The following is a 21,567-nucleotide window of genomic DNA, read 5'->3' as shown; positions in this document are numbered from 1 at the left end:
ATAAGATGTTGATATATAAGATGTTGTATATATATGAGATGTTGATTGACCCATGTGTTGGGCAATCGTAGCCGAATAGTGGCTTGATTATTCCGTTCGCAAAATAGAACGAGATGCGTGATATTTTATGCCGAATAGGGGCATTACTTATATAATGGCTTCCGTGTGAGGATTTACGGTGTCGCAAAGATCCCGCCCGGGGTGGTTACGCATACGAGTGATACATTATATAAGGGGAGGCATGTGGATGTACATATTCGGCGTTGGGTAGCGATTGTGGTAGCCAGGGAAACTAAGTAAGACATAGATACGACGTGAATTTTAGGGACACGCAAAGAAAGTCTAAACTAATATAATTATGGTAATATGTTGGTAAATGATATATCTCTAGATAGATGATTGTATATGTTTGGCTGGTTAGTAGTTTAGTTAGAACCTAAGGCGCCTCGTGGAGGAACTAAATGCTTTTTATTATGCGTATGGTATGTTGTATTAGTTGTTGGAAGTTAAGGCGCCTCAGGGGAGGAACTACCTGCCTTAGTTATTGAACTTAAAGATGTTGTATTAGTCGTGGAAAGTTAAGGCGCCTCGGTGGAGGAACTAACTGCCGTATGGTTTGTGTATATATTAGTATAAGTATATGTTGTATTTTAGGGCTACTCACACCAGCATTGTTTATAATGCTGACCCGATTTGCATGTTTGCTTATCGGGTGTGTTCATTAAATGAACACAGTTGATAAGTCTTGACAGGTTTAGTATTGAAGAAGATTGGTTGCTGCTCGTGGTTTGCGTTAGCGTCGCATTTCAAGATAGGCTTTGTTTTCCTTTGAGGTGATATAGAGTTTCTGTTGAGACAAAGTTATTTGTATTTTCTTTTGTAAATTTTTGTAATGAAGAGGACATTTGTTTAATTGAAATTTTTATTGGTTTTTAATTATCCGCATATTTAAAACTGTTTATGGGTTTTTGGAAGTTGAGAGTGCCTAACACCTCGGAGATCGAAGAGTCGGGAACAAATAATGTTTTTTCCGAATTCTGTCAAAATTCGGGGTGTGACAGTTGCCCTCTCCACTACAAAAGCCGAAAGTATATTGTAGGCACTGAGGGTTGCAAAGAGATGCTATGGATGAAGAGGTTTTTCGATGAACTAGGGATAAAGCAGAAACAGTTTGTAGTTCTATGTGACAGTCAGAGCGTTATCCATTTGAGCAAGAATCCGAGTTTTCATTCTAGATCCAAGCACATACACGTGTGTTATCATTGGATTAGAGAAGTACTCAAAGACAATCATTTGTGCATTGAGAAGATTCATGCCAACAAGAACGGGTTGGATATGATAACCAAGGTCTTACCGAAAGGTAAGTTTGATGTTTGCTGTGCTAACGCCGGAATGGTAACACACTCCTCCTGTTGATTTGGAAATTGCATGGAGGTATCCCTCCTCACTGTTCAGGAGGGGGAGATTGTTGGAGTTATCCCTCACATGAGAATGAGGAATAAGAAATCAAGTTTTGTTTGCATGAAGAAGATCGATGCTGCTCGAGTGGCCTAAGCACGCGTCCGCCCTTCATGTTACCGAAAATGGAACAGCACTGGTAGCGCGATGCTTTCGAATTGGCCTTGCTTAAAGCTCGCCCGTGCCAATGTCTATTTTCGCAGTTTGCTACAGTAATCGCGAAATTTGTTTTTGGTATAAAAACAAATCAAGGTTTTGGAAAACCTAAGCCGACGACCAAGCCAACACAAGTCATGAAATTGAAACCCAATTTTGAGAGCAATCAAGATTGAGAGAGATAACCTTTGCAAAGAAAAGCCTGTAAAGAGAGAGGAGTGATCTAGTAAGGTGAGAGACTGAAAGGAGTGATTGTAATCATCATTCCCACTTTATAAAAAGATTAGCTCTTGTGGAAGTAGGCATCATTGGCCAAACCACGTTACATCTTGTGTTGTAGTATGCGTTTTACTCTCTTGCATTATTATTTGTTGTTGATAGTTGTTTAGAGAGTTGGGCATGTTAGGCAGGTTGTAGTGAAAGTTTAGATCGTAGTCTGGAGTTGTTATTGATCATATTACAAGTTATATGTGGAGTGGAGATCGATTGGTCTCGGTATTAACCCCAACAAAAATTGCAGTGCAAAACCTATACTGCATTGGACATTACTTTTGACTGTTGGAGTTATCCCTTATATGAGGAGAAAAAAGAGTACAGGCTGCATGGAGAAGCCTGAGCGCGTGCGCTCTCCTATCAGTCTTGCTCAAGGTGCAACCCGCGCTCATGCCTTGGTCGACCTCTAGTTCTTTGAGGGCTCCACGCGCTCGACTTGGCCTTGCCCAAGGCCCACCCCGCGCCCATACCTTGGTCGACCTCCAGCTCGTTGAGGGCGCCGTGCGCTCGACTTGGCCTTGCCCAAGGCGCGCCCCGCACCCATGCCTATTTTCGGCAGGATTTTATTTTTTGGTGAACCGCAAGTTTACAATATAGGTTGGGGTTTTTGGCAAAACCTAACACTCAGAAGAGACACGAAAATACAAAAGAACAAAGAGAGAAACCCAATCTTGAAAGCAATCAAGATTGACAGATAACTTTTACAAAGAGACAAGCCTGTAAAGAGAGAGGAGTGATCTAGTAAAGTGAGAGACTGCAAAGGAGTGATTATAATATTCCTTACCACTTTATATAAGAACTAACTCTTGTGGAACTAGGCACCATTGGCCGAACCACGGTATATATTTGTGTTGTGTTTTGCTTTTACTGCTTTACATTATTATTTGTTGTTAATAATTGTTTAGCGAGTTGGGCATGTTAGTTTGGTTGTAGGGAATATTTATATTGTTGATTGGAGTTGTTATTGTTCAAATTCAAGTTATCTGTGTAGTGGGGAATCGATTGGTATCGGTGTTAAACCCCAACAAGTGAAATCAGAGCTTTGGTTCGATTAGCCTAAGGTGTTATCCAAATCTTGGTCGTAAGGTGTTTGACAAAACTCCTGAGAGAAGATTTGAGTTTAAATAACTTGTAGACATGGACAATTCCGTAAACACTCGCATGATGAGTCTAAATAGGAAGAACTACACCATTTGGAAAGCCAAGATGGAAGACTTCCTTTATTGCAAGGACTTGGCACAACCCATTGAGAATGGAGGAGAAAGATCGGAATCGGTCGCTGTGGCTGAGTGGAGCAAGCTTGATAGAAAAGCAATTGGATACATTCGACAGTGGATTGACGACGTGTCTTTCACCATGTATCCCAAGAGACTACAACTTTTGGCTTGTAGAAGAAACTCGAAGACCTCTATGAGAGGAAGTCGGGCAGAAACAAAGTGCTGGTTGTTAAGAAGTTTGCCAACACGAAGTACCAAGAAGGTTCTTCAATGTCTGAGCATCTTAACGAAGTATAGAATACCATCAATCAGATGTATTTGATGAAGATTAATTTGGGAGACGAATTTGAGGCTTTGTTTCTATTAGGATCTCTACCCGAAAGTTGGGAGACGTTAGTAGTCTTTCTACACGGAGCAGCCAAGGATGGAATCGTTTCCATGGAGATGGCTACCGCATCTTTGTTGAATGAGGAGACTAGAAGGAGTTCAAAAGGTAGCTCCTCTCACTCAGAGATTGCCACACCCCAAATTTCCAGAAAATCTAAAATAGGGAATTTTCCAGGATATAAATATCTCAATCGTCACCCTATTCAATCATCTGAAAACTCAAGATGAAACGAAACCCTAATAACCTATTTTTCCAAAATTAACTCACAGTATAAAAACCACTTACATTCCATTCATTAAATACACATATAATAACTTATTTAAATATGAGTTTTATACACTTTACCTTTAAGCCATCACGTCGTCTTAGGGTAGGATATTTACGTCCCTGCATACAAGATTAACGGATCCTACCCCTCTGCAAAACAGAGTTAGACATCACAATAAAAGGATTTAGCTCAACTAGTCAAATTTCCATTCATAATCAAAACCTCATTTAAGACATTGAAGTCTAATTGATACCACATAGTTATCACTAAACTAATATGTAATATGTAATATGGTGGCTGCACTTTTGCTCAAAGCTGCCTACATATCCAAATCTTTCAAGATTGGAATCAAGCCTTACGTAGCTCTTAATCTTATTTGTCTCGCATAAAACATCATATATCCCTCTTGTAAACTCGTACTTGTGAGTCACAGCCATCTATGGATTTTTAATGCTCATAAAACCAAGCCTCTTATGGCATAAAAGTCAGGTCATTAATGGCACATTCAATGAATGCCCTGGGTCATTCCTGTCACATTCAAGGAATACCCAACCCTACATTCTCGTACACTCAAGGAATACAACTAACCCGCAAGGCGAATACCTTAGTTCCTCTCTAGGGCAGTCCAAACAATCTGGTCATTCATGCACATTTAATGAATACCCAGGTCATTCATGGCACAGTCAATGAATACCCCTTTATAACGCTAACAGGCCATTTATGGCACATTCAATAAATGCCCACCTAGCATATGACATCATCAGTCATAAAATCTCATTTCCAAATATCATGCATAATTATTCGAGTCCAAATCACAAGTCAAGTCAAACTGATCAACCATCAAAAGCCCAATACTAAAGTCCATGAATCTAAGTCCATATGTAGTTTAATTCTCATAAAAAATGTATATATCTAAGTCTTATAAGAATTCTCCTCTTGTTACGTGCCAATATTTATATGTTTTACACACTACTCACGTCAAATCTTAATTAGATAATGACAAACAAGGTTATACAATTTTCAACAACATTTTACTATTACATTTGTCCATAAAATTAAATATGTGAAAATATGGAAAAAGTTAACATTCCACCGTCAATGATCAACGGTCAATGGTCAAGGTCAAGGTCAAAGTCAACATGTCATTTCCATGTTCAACAGGTTTATGGTCCTAGCCAGGGTTCATGGCTAAGGTCATAGTTCATGTCATGGCTAAGGTAAATGTGTATGGCTCATGGGCTCATGACTAAGGTCATAGTTCAGACCTAACTAGCCAAGCCCATGACTCAAACAAAATATTCAAATAATGTTAACCAGATCCACATAACTAAAAAGACCAATCCCACAAAATAAAAGAAAATCGGCCCAACAACTAAACTAACCAACTTCAGCCCAAGGCCCAACCAAATTAGAAACTGAACCAGGTTCGTCTTCCTTCCTCACCAGCTCTCCTCCACCACGTTCCAACCCGAATTCCGACCACCAATTCTCCTCCTCCTCCCCATTCATCCCAGCGGTTTTTATCATGACGAAAAAACCAACAATTTGATACCATCAAAACTCAAAACCCTCGCTGCTCCAAAACTCAATCGTGCCACCATTAACACCTGTCGAAGCTTCCTCCGCACCACTGTCCAGCTACAATCACCACCAAACTGTTGGGTATTGATCCCCATCAACAACCAAAACTATAGGGTATACTCAAAACCCCAAAACCCTCACTGCTCACCAATGGCGTTCGACGCCATTAACGCCTCCTTCCATCACAACACCCACCCAATCAACCAATCAACCAACATAACAACGCCTTAATTCTCCGACATCAACCAACAACTCAAAACAATAACATTATACCTATTATACAAGTTCAAATCATATGCACGACAATTCTTTGTTCTCTAGGCTTGCACAGACATTAATGCACATAACAGAGTTTCAACAGTCCAATAAATTTCATTATTTAAGAAAACCATATATAACATTTAACTAGTTTAACAATAGGCAGGACAAGAAAAACTAGCGCGAGAAGAATAAGCAGAACAAAAATGGAGCAGAAAACTCCGAGAGTAAAGTCTTTTTCTTTGTTTCGGTGAATTAGATTTAAAAGAAATATATATAACTACTCACCCGTGATTAGCTCCAACTATTAACTATCTATCAAAAAACCCTTTTTTTCCTCTCTCAGTAAAACTCTTTTTTTTTTTTTTTTCTCTCTGTGTATCACTTTTCTGTCCTTTTTTAAAAACTCCGTGCTAACTCTTTTTTGTTTTTTTTCAAACCCCCCTAAAAACAAGGAAGGAAGGTTTATCTCTTAACCATACTCGGTTTTCTATCCTTACTAATATCTATCCTATTTTTGTTTTATATATTATTATTATTATTACTATTATGGTACTATGAAAAGTAAAAGTAAAACACGGGGTGTTATAGAGATCTTTGTCACAGAGAAACGGGGAAGAGGTAGAAACAGAAAACCATCTCGTTTTAGAGGTGATGACAGAAGTAAATCTAGGGGTGAAGCTACAACTCCTAAGGCATAGAGGCAATGTTACTATTGTGCCACCAAGGGTCACTTCAGGTATGAGTGCAGAACACTGAAGAGGGATGAGAAGAATAACTGTGTACATGAAGACATGGTGTAGAGGAACGGAAACACAGGCAGAGATACTACCGCACTAGTCGATGATCTAGTGGGAATTGTGTCAGATTATGGTGTATGTTGTCTTAGTACATCAGGCCATGATACAGAGTGGGTGATAAATACAAGAGCATCCTATCACGTCACACCGCACAGGGGATTCTTCACTACCTACAGCTGTGGTGAATATGGTGAAGTGAAGATGGGTAACAGTGGAGTCTCAAAGATTATAGGCATTGGTGATATTCATATAGAAACCAATGTCGGCTACACCTTGACACTTAAGGATGTAACACATGTCCCTGACATTCGGCTAAGCCTAATTTCGGCAGGGAAGTTAGATGACGTGGCTTTGTAAACTCATTTGATAACGGGGTATGGAAACTGAGCAGAGGTTCCATTGCAGCAGCCAGAGGGAAAAAAACTTGCTCTCTTTACAAAACACAGGCTAGTTTGTGTAAAGTAGAAGTGAATGCGGCAGAAGAATAAGCTTCCTCCAAACTGTGGGACAAGAGATTGTGTCATATGGGCGTAAAAGGGATGAAAGTTCTTGCTAAGCAAAAGGTCTTGCCAAACATCAAAGGTACATATTTAAATACATGTACTCACTGTTTGGTAGGAAAACAATACAGGGTGTCTTTCCAAAGATTTTCGTCTCACAGAAAGGACAATGTCCTTGAACTAGTGCACATAGACTTATGTGGTCCTATAAAAGTGAAGTCCCACGGGGGAGCTTTATACTTTGTGACCTTCATTGATGATGCATCAAGAAAGGTATGGGCATATGGTCTGAAGACCAAGGATGAAGTACTTGGCATGTTTGAGAAATTCCACAGCATGGTGGAAAGAGAGACTGGGAAGTTGTTGAAGTGCATTTGCTTAGATAATGGGGGTGAGTATATTGGGCCATTTGAAGAGTATTGCCAGAGTCATGGGATTTGTCATGAGCATACCGTTCCTAAGACACCGCAACAGAATGAATTAGCAGAGAGAATGAACCGTACTATTGTAGAGAGGATGAGATGCATGCTAGCTCACTCTAAGCTACCTAGAACCGGTTGTATATTGCTAAATTAAAATGTTATAAGAAAATATTGTATTAGTGCGTTCAGCTTGTATATTGTTATCTTATAATCTGTAGATAGGAAGCTAAAATAAAATATTTAATATTTATTTATGTGCAAATTAACTGAGCAAATGTCATAGTAAGGTCTAGACAGGATTTTCAACGAAAGGTTTTACTTTTAGGTTGTTTAGTCATACTTACTCTAAGGTTTTACTTTTCTTGAAAGTTTTACTTTTGTTTAGATGTGGTTTAGTTTGTGATATTCATTACGAAGTTGGACTCACCTCGGCTTTTGATTATTATTTTTGTAGGAATCAACTAATGTGGTGAATGCATTTGGAAAAGGGCACCAAATTAAGCTTCTAAGTGAGTCTGAGGTAAGATGACCTAACCGCTCAACCTCATTTTCAATTGGCCTTGACGACCTACCAACTTTGAATGTGTCTTACTTCCTCAGAGTATGAATAAAAAATGAGTATACCTGTATGAACCAAAACAGTGCACGGGACAATATAAAAGAACAAATAAGGTTTAGACTGCAATGTGTATGTCAAAGTGCTATCGAATGCACATAATGGGTGTCAAAGTCCTATTGAATGTACAGAATGGATACCCTCATCCTCGAGATCATTTGAGTTCTATAGTAGCACCCAGTAATTGTTGAGGAGGAAGAATTCTTTATCTACAATTTTTCCTAATCATCTATGCTAAACCTTTGAGCTCACCCTTGACTCACTCTCAACAATACAACTGAAACTTAATTCTGTAGTCTCTATCCTTCGAACATGATGGTTATGAAATTTGTAAATAATGAGAACTTGTTAGTATTTAACTCCCTAGGTCCTTTTTCTTTTTTCTTCTGTGGTTTTTTGTTTTTCCTCGTTGTTTTCCCATGTGGGATTCACTAGTGTACTAGCAGGGCCTTCTTCATATAATTTGTAGATAATTTTCCTCTATCTCATAAGAAAACTTAGTGAGAGGACACTCATATGATTCTTTGTTGAACTTAGAATTCTTATTTTTATGCCATAGATAACATGTTAACTGCGGCATTCAAAGTTGAACGAGTTTAGGATGAAATTCCAACTGTTTATGATAAAAGTTGTACTTAATCACATACTAATAGTAGTTTCTCAATTTTATGTGTGGATTATTTGCATCAGGGCAGCAGGACTTGCCAAGTTGCATTTTTTTGCCACATGTGGAGATTCTGAGATGAAAAGCTGCACCAGATTCTCAGCTTATAATGCATTCTACTTTTTGGATGAAAAGGTCAGGTTGCGTCGATGTGTTTTCCTTTTCCATCTATCCCAGTTTAACTCCTCATGGACAAATAAAATAAATTAAGAAAAAGAGAAAACTCGTCAAGACACCTCTGCACCATTTTCCCAACAGTAACCTTTATGGTTTTTAACTTTTTATAGTTGATGGGAAAATCTTGGTTCAGATTTTTCTTTTCTTTTTTTAGGTGGGATAATAAAATAGATTGCATTCTCATTTGCTCGATTTATTTCTGGAAATTATTTTTTGAGCAATCAAACTCTCAACTATTTCTGCCAGGAAGATGAATAGAAAAGACAATTGTTCCTTACATCACTTTAGCTTTTAAGTTTTCTACCCTCTGGCAGTCACGCACAAGCTAACTTTCACCTTTGTTTTTTCCTTTTCTTTATTTTGATAAGGCACTAGCTAATCGGGTAAAAATCTTGTTCAGGGTATTAGAATAAGATTATCGTTAGCTTGTTATTACTCACAAATAAAATAGGTAGGATTGATTGGGGAACTGATGGTCTTCTATTAGAGTATCTAGGTCTTGGGTGGCCCTGCCTCAGAAAGGGTCTTAATGAGTGTAGAGATCATTAAGCTATTGGAAAGAATATGTACTTGTTTTCAGTTCGTCTTAAGCTGAGTTATTTTGACAGGAGTGCCCAATGTATTACTTATGATTCCTTCACAACTACAATTAAGTCACTCTACTCATCGAAATTGGTTGGCAACCAAGTCCTTGTTGAGTAAAGAAAGATATAAAAGAAAAAGAAAAATAAATATTCATTTGCATACCTTAGTTCTGAATAAATTTGGAGGAAAATGTGGAGCATAACTCATTAGAAGGAAGAGAAAGTGTTTAGAGATTTAGATGAAAAAAGAAACAAATTTTTTCACCTTCTGCAATAATTATTTGGGTATCAGGTAGTGTCGAGTATCCCACACTCTGAGTACATGATATATTCGGACTAGGAACAACTTTTCCTGTTTAAAACTATGCAAGTAACAAATTCTTTGGACTGTGTCATAACATTTATTGTCCATTTTCTTAAATAGGCCAGTGAGCAAGGACACCTCCCAGTATTAACTCTGAGCATGAAAGAAAGCAAGCAACAAAAGAGGCCAGCTATAGTTTTTTTGCATAGCACACACAAATGCAAGGAATGGCTGCGGCCATTGCTCGAGGTAGTAACACTGTATTTGTCCTTAGAAATCTTCTAGTCATTTACGTTCTACATATGTGCAACATCGTGATATTTTCTCATTGTTTCAAGGCATACGCTTCTAGGGGATATATTGCTATTGCAATTGATTCTCGCTATCATGGTGAACGAGCTGCACATATAACCACATACTGAGATGTACGTATATCCTTTCATTTTCCTGTTTTGACAAAAAATTGTTTATATGCATAATATGTACTGGATGTTTTCCTGATGTATCTGATTATATGTTTTCTATTGATGTTTATGTACAATGGCATTTTCCAACGGAGTAATGGAGTGTCTGCTTAATTTTTGAACTAAAGACACATGTTTCTGAATTTCAGATGACGTCCATTATTGAGATGGAAATGGCCACTTTGCATTTTGTTAACTTTATACTTGATCAAGTCTAATTCCTCTTCCTTTTTTTGGATATACATATTTGGAATTACTTCTAATGTTTGCAGACGGTTTGTGATGTATGTATGTGGTACTAGAGCTAGAGATTCTATTTTATCTGTTGAATATTTATGTTGTGATCGCCCCAATCCCATTTTACAGGCTCTTTTTAGTATTCGTCCTTAATTTTTCTCATTTTGGATGTAAATTATTGTTTTTTTATGCTAATTATATATCTTTCTGTGGAATTGTTATTTTGATTGACCCAATCTCGTCATGTTTTAGAAGTTGTAAATTGAGTTTCCATATTTCCTATTGCTTTTGATCACACATCCCTAGACCGGCTTTGCTTTGAGATTATGTTGTTCACGAGAGTGTTTAGAGACAGTCATACAGTGATACAGCTCATATGCTCTATAGAGTAAGATGTAAATAGTGATTTTAAGTTCCATCATGTTGGTCGTAGTGTAAACTTTTGTATCTAACCCTTACATGAGAAGTAATCTATGACTGTTCGTGTCCAGAATAGATGCCAAGAAGCAATTCAAGTCATTCATTCTTAGTAATTAATACAATATATTTCCTTGTGGTGTAAGGAGAGCTTTACCTTACCGTTTTGAAAATCATGCTAAGGTCAAGAGTTATCACCCAAGAGGAGGGCAGAGGTTTGGCAGGGCCCATTCAGTTTTGAGGATCTTTCTAATGTTGATTCCATCCAGTTCCTGGGGTAAACGGTTATCCCCATACCATCTTCCCTTTGCAAGTGCAAACCAATAGGAATTTAGATGTAATTCTCCTTCATAAAATAAAATGTTATAATCTTTCCATCAACACTCTGACAGACTGACTCTTGATTTCTACCATATTATTTCTTCCGATAACTTGTTAAATGCGACCACATAATTAGTATCATTTTTCTTTTATCAATGGGAGACAATACCTTATGTTTCTACTTGATATTCAGGCTTTCATGGTTTTCCCCTCTTCTTTTTCGTCATATGCCTATGTCTTCATGCTTTCCAGCATTCATAGCTTGTTCGTTCATTGAACTGATAGCTCTCTAGTTTTATATTGAAGAGTTTACTCTTGGAACAACTTGATCTCCAACAGCAATTGAGAATCCTGCCTTTCCATAACTTTGTAGTCCATAGAAGTGGAGAGTTGGACACTAGTCAGAAGCTTATTTAATGAGTTCACTTGCATGACTTAATTGAAGAGAAAAACTGAGCACTAAAGAAGGAATAGCTAATGTTGCATTATCAATTGTTTTTAGTTTATTATTTTTCGTGAACTAGACTTCCACTGGGAGGAATTCCACCAGACCATACCATCAACATGTCCTGTTTAAATTTGTGATGCCTTACCTGTACTTGTTGTAGTTATGTCATTTTTGGAGGTGCAAATTACTGTCAGATCATATTGGCCAGTGTTCTGCTATTGTGGTTTATGAAGAGCTCTCTATTAAAGAAATAGTTGTGGCAGGTATGGGATCTGATAAAACTGGTTGATTACCTTACAGAAAGAGAGGATATAGACCATTCTAAGATCAGGATTACTGGTGAATCCCTTGGAGGTCAGTTAAATAAGACTTGTACTAATGGAAATTTAACTTGCAATGTTTCAGTAATTTGCACCAAGGGAGAATATGATAATTCTTTTGCCGTAGGAATGCATGCATGGTTTGCTGCTTTTGTGGATACTCGGTATGCAGTGGTTGTCCCAATAATTGGTGTTCAGGTGCCACAAGCGATAGTTTTGACGTCTCATGTGAATAGGAAATGATTGCTAAAAATTGCACTATGTATCAAAAGAAGCTAACGGATATGTCAAATGATTGTAGGGATTTAGATGGGCTATAGATAATGACAAATGGCACGCTCGAGTGGACAATATAAAGCCTGTCTTTACAGGTGAACTCACCAGTATCACAAGCAGAGAAAGAAAAATATTAACAAATCATGATAATTCTGTATTTGCACCAAGGGAGAATATGATAATTCTTTTGCCGCAGGAATGCATGCATGGTTGCAGAAGCTGCGGTCGAGATTAGGAAGAACAACCTGGATAAAGAAGTGGTGGAAAAGGTTAGTAGCATTAAAAATCTGTATTTGCTATCTAGAAGTACATTCCTCTCTTTATTCCATCCTCCTTCATTTGAGGTATTCCTATCCATTAGAAGTTCTTATTTCTCTTTGGAGATGGGCATTTCGTTTATGATGCGGTATATGCTTCATGGCTTGAAGGGCAGTTATATTTTGTACCTTGTGCAACCTATCTCAAAATTTTCCAGCTTTGTCATTTTTCACCATGTAACTGTGATGAAAATGACGAGCCCTACTTTTGAGCAGGTTTGGGATAGGATAGCTCCTGGTCTAGCATCCAAGTTCGATTCACCTGACACAATCCCAGCCATTGCACCACACCCTCTTCTAATTTTGAATGGTATGACTTTCTCTTGTTTGTTTTTCTTTTTGTATCAAGCTCCAGTCATCAACATACATTTAGCTATATAATTAATCTGTCCTCATATCAAATTTTAACCATAAAAACATGATTCTCGCTCTCATATCAAATTTCGATGGTTGATAACCATGGGAACTTTAGCCCCAATGGATTGTAGCCGCAACATCGTAACCTCAGATTCTTATTATTATTATTATTATATATATATATATATATATATATATATATATATATATATATATATATATTTGAAATGCACATGTGCAGAATATCCTCGTTGTCCTCTTGAAGGTCTGAATACACCCATTTCAAAAGCTCAGGAGGCTTACAAAGCAGCTAATTGTTTAGAAAATTTTGAGGTTTGCCTTATATTATCTTTTGAAAGGTTTTACGACTAGAACCTAGTGTCCAAGTCCATGCTCCTTCTATGGCTGTAGCACCCCTTGCTTTATCTGTAAAAATTGAAGCTATGTCTACATGTGAACTAAATGTCCCAACATTCACTGCAAGCCGGAAGTATACTTAGAATGTCTTGGTCCTTTTTCTGTACTACGAAATCCTATTTCTTTTGTATTTCCCATTTTCCCTGCACTAGGCATTTGTTTTAAATGCATCAATCAACACTAGAAAGCCACCTTGACATGTTGCTTGCTGGTCATAGTACACAATTAATATTGCTTTGATACAGTAACAGAGTATATTCTGAGTCATAAACTGTTCATAATTTATCTATTGCGTTGCTATAATTCTCTTTACCATGGAATGTAGCTCTTATGGAAATTTTAGTAGTAAGGTAGTAGTATTCAAATACCTTTTACTAGATATTCTCTTATTTGACATTCAATCAAGGATCTGAAGATGCAAAAAACTGTTGGTGACAATCTTAATTTTCACTCATAGTTTGAATTCTCTAGAGAGGGAGGCAAGAATGCAGTACACCTGCATCCTTTAAACTGGATTTTTTAAGCTTTCTAACTGAATTCGAAGCTTATCTATATGGATCTATTATTACTTTATTAAAGGTCTTGCATCATTCTTCTTCTATAGCCTGTTGGTGTCGTTGGAGCGATTACACCATGGAACTTCCCTTTAGCAATGTTCACTTGCAAGGTATACTCTCTAGTTTAACCCATTTTGCATATAGTTTGAGATTTTGAATATGGATACCTTTTTTGTTTTTGCTTGATGCCTTTATGCCTTTTTGAAGATCATAAGCTCTCTATTTATGTTGTTTCAGGTCACTCCTGCTCTAGCTTGTGGTTGTACAGTAATTATCAAACCCTCTGAACTTACGCCCCTAACAGCTTTAGCAGTGGCTGAGCTTTCTCTTCAAGCTGGCATACCACCGGTAAACTTTACTGCCTATATTTTACAACGACGACCATATTGTCATCCTTTTAGTTCCATGCTTTCTTTTTCACACGACGATTTTTTTTTTTTTTTTTTTTTTTTTTTTTTCCACTGGCCATTTATTTCTTGCAGACTTTTAGCCAATTAAAAACTTGAAACTGAACCAATTGAACTTTTCGTGTATTAGAATCCTTTGGTTTTACTTGATTTGATGAGTTTTGCAATTGGCATCAACTAAAGTGAACTGTTTTGGTGGCTTCAAAGAAATGCTAAGTTTGATTCTCATTACTTATGTTTTGACCAAGTTTTAGACTACTACTAGTTTTAGCTATGAAATTGGCTGACTTTTTCCTGTGACTTTTTCTAGGGTGCTTTCTTTTGGCAGTTTTGTTTTTCAGATCATCAGACGCAAGTCCGACTACCGGCTATCGTCATGGATTCATTAGTGTGAGTTTTTGCCTACAACAAATCGCCGATTCCTTCATTTTGTTTTGTATTGTGCTAACTTTTTATTCTTATAGGTTCATTTATCCCCGAAGTAAGTTTAACTTTCAAAAATATATCAAAAGGTCATTAGAAGACGATTTCAAGATAGTTGTTGGAATTAGGTATGACATTACCGGTTGTGGTTATATCGAAACTTTTCTAGTTGTGTTGGTTTTTTTATAATGGATTTCTAATTATGCATTTTAATTTCAGAATCGCTCCATGATGTCAACAAATCCTTTGCTATGGCCTTCGGTTGTGGTATTTTTGCTTCCGAATGTGTTCTTTGGTGAGCTCACGCCTTTAATCAAACATTTTTCTGGTTATTTATATTCTCAATTCAAATTCAATTTAAGATGCAGTCTTTTCATTGGATCATATTGTTATTTCCAGGATGGCAGGCTTTGTTGGGGATAGCCGTGTTTCCTCTACTTGTGAGCAATTTTATGTATTATGGTAGTACCTTTCCTAACTAGTGCTAAAGTTCAATCTCACCCCTGAACTGCTTGCAGGCAATCTTAGGAGTGGGAACAAAGCTACAAGCTATTATAACACAGATGGCTCTTCAAAATTCAAGATAGGCATGCAGTTGTTCAAGGACGCCTTGAGGGGCTTACAAATAGAACTTAAGGCTTTTGATTCTGTTTTGGTTAGTGTGCAAACTTCAAACATTCTTCCAGCACGTGTTTTTTATTCTGTTTTGATTAGCAAGTTTCTTACATTCAAACTCAAGGCTTTTGATTCTATTTTGATTAGCAAGTTTCTTACATTCTTCTAGCACGTGTTTTTGTTTGGGTATTTTCATGGGCTGGGAGTTTTTATTTGGGTATTTTTAGGTACTTATAGCTAGAATAAAACAGCTAGAATTATTTCTAGTTCCTAAGAGAGTACTTCATGATCTTCTTCTTCTTCTTCATTTTTTTGGTCAGCAAAACTCACTTCAAGATCTTGGCAAATGGATTACCAATTTGGTGAGACGCTTTGGACCTTAGTGATTTTGTTGAAGGGTTGAATCAAGGTTGTAGTATGAGTAATCTATTGTGTGGGATATGCAAACTTCATCTATTTTGTTTTTTTGAGTATGTTTGTTGTAAGTAATGGTACTAGAGATTACTAGGACTGGTTGCTAGATAGATGGTGTACGTGGTGCTGATTTTTGGTTTCTGAAGGAAGTAATATGTATACTTAGTGAACGACATGTCTTATTCTTGTTTTTTTTTTATGAATACATTGGCGTTCGTAGCATTTGAGTGGGAACTTGCAAGAATGTAATGTTGGGATACCTGAAACAATTATTATAAAAAATATTTTTTTTAAAAATAAAGAACTAATACTCGACGGATAAAAACTGTCTAGTAGCAAACTACCCGACGGCTAGCAGTTGGCATATCTAACGGCTGGTGACAGCTGGTCTAACCGACGGTTTATAATAGCAGAACTATCCAACGATTTTTAATAGCCGAAATATCCAACGGATTTTAGTAGCAGGAATATCCGACGGTTTTTTACAGCAGCAACTATTCGACGGTTTTTGACAGCTGGCATATCCGACGGTTTTTAACAGCAGGAATGTCCATCGGCAAAGATCCTCAACCCCGACGGCCTGTTTTGACCAATAAAAACTGTCAGAAGCCTATGCCGACCGAGCATTTTCCGACGGTCTTGCGGCAGTTTTGGTCTGTCGGGTAATACCTTTCGCGACAGCCATAGTCAGTCGGGTAAAGTCATTCTTTTGGTAGTGACCTACTGGGTAGAAGAAATGCGTACAACCGTGCATGTGATCAACCTATCGCCATCGAAGCCTCTGAATAGTGACTATCCAAAGAGAGTATGGTCAGGCAGAGATGTTGATTATGGATACTTTAGGGTATTTGGGTGCAGGGCATTTGTGCATATTCCGAAGGATGAGAGATCCAAGCTTGATGACAAAGCCAAGCAGTGCATTTTTCTGGGTTATGGAGATGAAAAGTTTGGTTACAAACTCTATGATCCAATTAACAAAAAGGTAATCCGAAGTTGAGATGTTGTGTTTTTGGAAGACCAAATCATAGCAGACTTTGAGGAGGGTGAGAAGCTACAGACATTCATTAATGATCTTGTTGATTTAGAACTAGAAGTTCCTACTGTGGAACGTGCAGAAGGCATTGAGAATACAGAGAACCATGAGTTTGAAGCTCATGATGAGAATCTTATTGCTCATGATGGGATAGAACCTACTGGTATAGAAGATGCAGATAAAATGCATGAACCACCACCAGAGCAAGCAGAAGTGAATCCTTCTGAGGCACCAGCAGATGGGGCAAGGAGGTTAGACAGAGAGAGACTAGCTTTAACTAGGTATCCACCACATGCGTATATTTTACTATCTGATGGTGGAGAACCTATGTACTATCAAGAGGCTCTTGAAGGTACAAACAAAGAGAAGTGGTTGAAGGCCATGCATGACGAGATGGATTCTTTGCATAAGAATCACACTTATGAGTTAGTTGAGAAACCGACATGAAGAAAAGTTCTAAAGAATAAGTGGATTTACAAAGTCAAGCATGAGGAGAACAATCCACACCCAAGGCACAAAGCTCACCTTGTAGTAAAGGGATTTGGTCAAAGGAAAGGAATTGACTTTGATGAGATTTTCTCTCCTGTAGTGAAGATGACTTCTATCCGGATGGTATTGGGTATGACCGCAAGTATGAACCTAGAGGTTGAGCAACTAGATGTCAAGACATCTTTTCTTCATGGAGACCTTGAAGAAGATGTCTACATGGACCAGCCAGAGGGGTTTGAGGTCAAAGGCAAGGAGCACCTAGTATGTAAGCTGATAAAGAGTTTGTATGGGTTGAAACAAGCACCGAGGTAGTGGTACATAAAGTTTGATTCATTTATGGAGAAGCAACGATACAAGAAGTCTGCTTCCGATCATTGTGTATTTGTTCAGAAATTTCTAGATGGGGATTTCATAGTGCTTTTGTTGTATGTGGATTACATGTTGATAGTTGGCCCGAACATCAACAAGATATCCGAGCTGAAGAAAGACTTAAGTAAGTCATTTAAGATGAAGGATTTGGATCAATCAAAGCAGATACTTGGGATGTGGATCACTCGTGACAGAAAGAGTGGGAAGCTGTGGCTTTCTCAAGAAAGCTACATTGAGAAGGTGTTGAAGAGATTCAGCATGGATCAAGTAAAGCCAGTCAGTTGTCTGCTTGGTGGCCAGTTCCGCATGACCAAAGATATGTGTCCAAAGAGTGAGCATGGGTAGAGTCAGTTGGAAAAGATTCCTTATGCATCCACAGTGGGCAGCTTGATGTATGCAATGGTGTGTACAAGACCAGATATTACTTTCGTCGTGGATGTTGTAAGTCGATTTCTGTCAAATCCGGGGAAGAAGCATTGGGAAGGTGTTATGTGGATATTGAGATATCTCAAGAGCACTTCCAAATCGTGTTTGTGTTTTAGTAGAAGTAAGCTCTTACTGGAAGAGTACATTGATGCAGACATGGTAGGTGATGTTGATTCGATGAAGTCCATCTCTGGTTATCTGGTTACTTTTATAGGGGGAGCAGTTTCTTAACAATCTAAGTTGCAAAAGTGTGTTGCTCTCTCCACTACAGAAGCTGAGTATATTGCAGCCACTGAGTGTTGCAAAGAGATGCTATGAATGAAGAGGTTCTTCGAAGAACTAGGCTAAAGCAGAAACAATTTGTAGTTCTATGTGACAGTACAAGATATTCCTTCGTTCTCTGAAATAATATATACAATAAAGTTCAATAATGCGTAAACAAATTTACCGCACTCTTTTAGAACTCTCCACGCCTCAAGTTTTGGAATTGAGTTTTATGACTGTTGATGTCATATGTTAGGTGGGCATTTATTGAATGTGCCATAAATGGCCCGTTAGCCGTTATATATGGGTATTCATTGAATGTGCCATGAATGACCCGGTATTCATTGAATGTGCCATGAATGACCAGATTGTTTGGACTACCCTAGAGAGGAACTAAGGTATTCGCCTTGCGGGTTAGTTGTGTTCCTTGAGGGTACGGGAATGTAGGGTTGGGTATTCCTTGAATGTGACGGGAATGACCTAAGGTATATAGGCACTAAATGGTGAGTGTATAAGAAAAGAAATTGATTAGTTGTATTCTTTGATTATGCGAGTGTTTGGGTTTACTTTTGAACACCTAATATAATATCTACATATGTTATATAGAAGTTCTAACTTTCTTTTGCAGGAGGGTAAGACTTAATAACATTTTTGTGCAGGGACGCGGTCCTACCCTTATACAGCAGTGGATATCGGTAAGTTTTAATTCAAGTATTTAGATATTAAAACGAGTTATTAAAATAAGTTAAGATAATGGAAGTTTTGCTTGTGAAGAACTATGCCGGTTGAGATGACGGAACTACCTGTCTTCCAAGCTGAGAATGATTAGGTTATGATAGAGTTAAAGTGTTAGTTGGATAAGAAAAGTTTTGAAAAGGTTTTATGTGGTTAATCTACTCATACCAGCAAATTCCATTTTGCTGACCCATGTTTGCTTTGTTTTGGTAACGTGGGTGTGTTCTTGGGAACACAGGTGGAAGGCAGTGGAACCGCGGCGTGTGATTTGGATTCTTGCCTGGAGCAGTCCGGGAGGTTATTTTATTAGGTCTGATCTTTTGGAAGTATGTAATAACGTAGTTTCCTTTTCATATGACACAAAAAATACGATGTTGAAGACCTGTTATTCTTAGAGTGGTTTGATGTTTTATTGGGACGGAAGATAGACTTTTTATAAAGTAATAAAGAGAATTTTGGAGATGATTTTTGTTGTTAAGATTCTTTATGATGTGGGTTTCAGGTTTTGACATGTGTTGTATCCACCCCGTCATAGCCTGGGTTTTTAGACAATTGAACCAAGTGATGTTTGAGATATTTATATTTCAAATATTCATTTTTTTAATGGTTTAGAAATTCGGGCTGTGACAACTACTTTAGTCCCATCCATTTCTATTCTTCAGGGTCAATGTACTACTAACAATGACAGGATGGAGAATGACTCTCATGCCATGCTTTGCTTGTTGTGGGAGTTGAGGAGCTTCCTATTCCCCTAATGAATATAGAACGGAATGTCTCAACCAACTTTGATCATATAGTTGGCTCTGTTTCTCTTATTATTCCACCACCTCCTGCACTTGTTGCTCCCTTTATTGGCGTACAGTTGGGTCAATCGACCCCACATCCTATCAATCCAGTGGTTCTGCAACAAAATGTCTCGACCAATTTTGATCGTATTGTTGACTCTGATTCTCCAACACTTTTAGCTACGGAACATACTGTCTCTAATATTGGAGTTCATGTGGGTCAATCGACTCCCCCAATTCCTATTCAGACTTACAATCTCGTCTGAGGAGGAGTTGGCTCTTATAGTTCAACATAGTGCTTTAAATGTCACAGATGCCTTCACTGAAAGTTGGACTAATCTAGTTGGCAATTCTATGCAAACTGAATTTGGTCAAAATAAGAAAGGGATTAAAAAGAAAGGTGCATCCTCCATTCTAGCAACTGGCATGGTGGTTACTCCACCTTTCACTAGGTCCCATGGCAGTAAGGTCACCACTTCCAACCCTTCTCAATGAAGATAGTCTTCTGGAATGTTAGGGGAATAAGAAAGGAATCTGCAGTGGATAGATTAAAGGAAATTGTTTCACAACATAAGCCAGAAATCTTATGCCTTGCAGAACCTATGATCAAGCCTTCGTCTTTTTATATTTTTTATACTGAGTCTATTGGCATAAACTACTTTAATTCTGATGTTATCCACAATGACTTACCTGCTAGATTGGGTAATCTATGGATTTTATACAAGGTTGGTCTCAATGTGGATGTTGTTCATACGTCAGATCAGTGCATTTTGATTTCATATGATAATGCAGTTCTCTCTTTTGTACATGCGAACTGTCACATTGTTCAAAGAATGAGACTATGGTCAGATTTGAAACTCACTAGCACTACTCTTCCTTGGATAGTGTTAGGTGACTTCAATGCATTTTTAAGATATGAAGAAAAAAAGGGTGTTCACCTTCCTAACAGATCATCTATGCAAGATTTTCATGATGCTATTAATGCTACTCAACTTATTGAATCCCCTTATGAAGGTATGAACTTCACTTGGTCTAATAATCAAAGAGGGGGCTCTAGAGTGATTGCTAAGTTGGATAGGGTCTTCTTTAATGTTGCCTGGAGCTTGAAATGCAATGGGTGGAGGTACAAAGTGGGTCCTAGACATGCTTCTGATCATGCACCTCTACTTGGTGCGCAACCTTGTGTGCCTAAACCAAAGAATATCCCTTTTCGATTCAATAAAATCTAGATTTCCCATCCATCCTTTTTGGAATTAATTCAAAGTAGTTAGAGTCGGCCTTTATTTGCACCACCCTTGGTGAGAGTGATAAAAAAACTTCAGAGACTCAAGCTGGACCTGAAGAAATGGAACCATGAAGTTTTTGGTAACTTAGACAATAATATCTGAATGGCAGAGGCACAACTTCTTCAAGCTCAAACTCTTGCAGACCAAGATAATCATGATAAAAATCTTATCATCAACGAAGCAGTTCTTAAAGAAAATGAACTTTCCACAGCAAGAAATAACAGAGCAAGTCTATAGAGGCAAAAAAGTAGATTAAACTTTGATGAAGAACTCGACAGGAACTCTGCTTTCTTTCACAACATGTGTAAGTTAAGACAAGGGGCATCTATAATTTTAGAGCTTGTAACTGAAGAGGACACTCTTTTCAGACCCGAAGGAAATACAAGACTATATAGTACGTTTTTATGAAGCCAAATTCACAGAAACTGCTGTGATTCAAGATGATCAACTCTTAGGACTCACTCCTAAGTTAGTTACTGATGAAGATAATCACTCTCTCACTATTATTCCTGATTATGTGGAGA

General features: G+C 37.8%; 1 protein-coding gene and 1 long non-coding RNA gene across 2 annotated transcripts; both read left to right on the top strand.

Moving 5' to 3' along the window:
* Positions 1-7,773: 7,773 nt before the first annotated feature.
* LOC147518347 (uncharacterized) lies at positions 7,774-14,502 on the top strand. Its single transcript, XM_086593892.1, has 13 exons — positions 7,774-7,841; positions 8,628-8,736; positions 9,787-9,915; positions 10,005-10,085; positions 11,808-11,907; positions 12,001-12,071; positions 12,175-12,244; positions 12,366-12,418; positions 12,683-12,776; positions 13,065-13,156; positions 13,845-13,907; positions 14,035-14,145; positions 14,335-14,502. Exons 2-13 carry the CDS (start codon positions 8,680-8,682, stop codon positions 14,383-14,385), a joined length of 972 nt encoding a protein of 323 aa, XP_086450018.1. The 5' UTR covers positions 7,774-7,841; positions 8,628-8,679; the 3' UTR covers positions 14,386-14,502.
* Positions 14,503-15,020: 518 nt separating this feature from the next.
* Positions 15,021-15,878, top strand: LOC147518346 (uncharacterized). Its single transcript, XR_015214045.1, has 3 exons — positions 15,021-15,067; positions 15,146-15,282; positions 15,563-15,878. It is a non-coding gene; the product is annotated as an uncharacterized LOC147518346 (long non-coding RNA).
* The last annotated feature ends 5,689 nt before the right edge of the window (positions 15,879-21,567 follow it).

This window comes from Coptis chinensis, chromosome 2 (genome assembly GCF_015680905.1).
Source record: "Coptis chinensis isolate HL-2020 chromosome 2, ASM1568090v1, whole genome shotgun sequence".
Lineage (NCBI taxonomy): Eukaryota > Viridiplantae > Streptophyta > Magnoliopsida > Ranunculales > Ranunculaceae > Coptis > Coptis chinensis.
The sequence above is the reverse complement of the archived record's forward strand: the minus strand, read 5'-3'. Positions and strand labels throughout refer to the sequence as shown.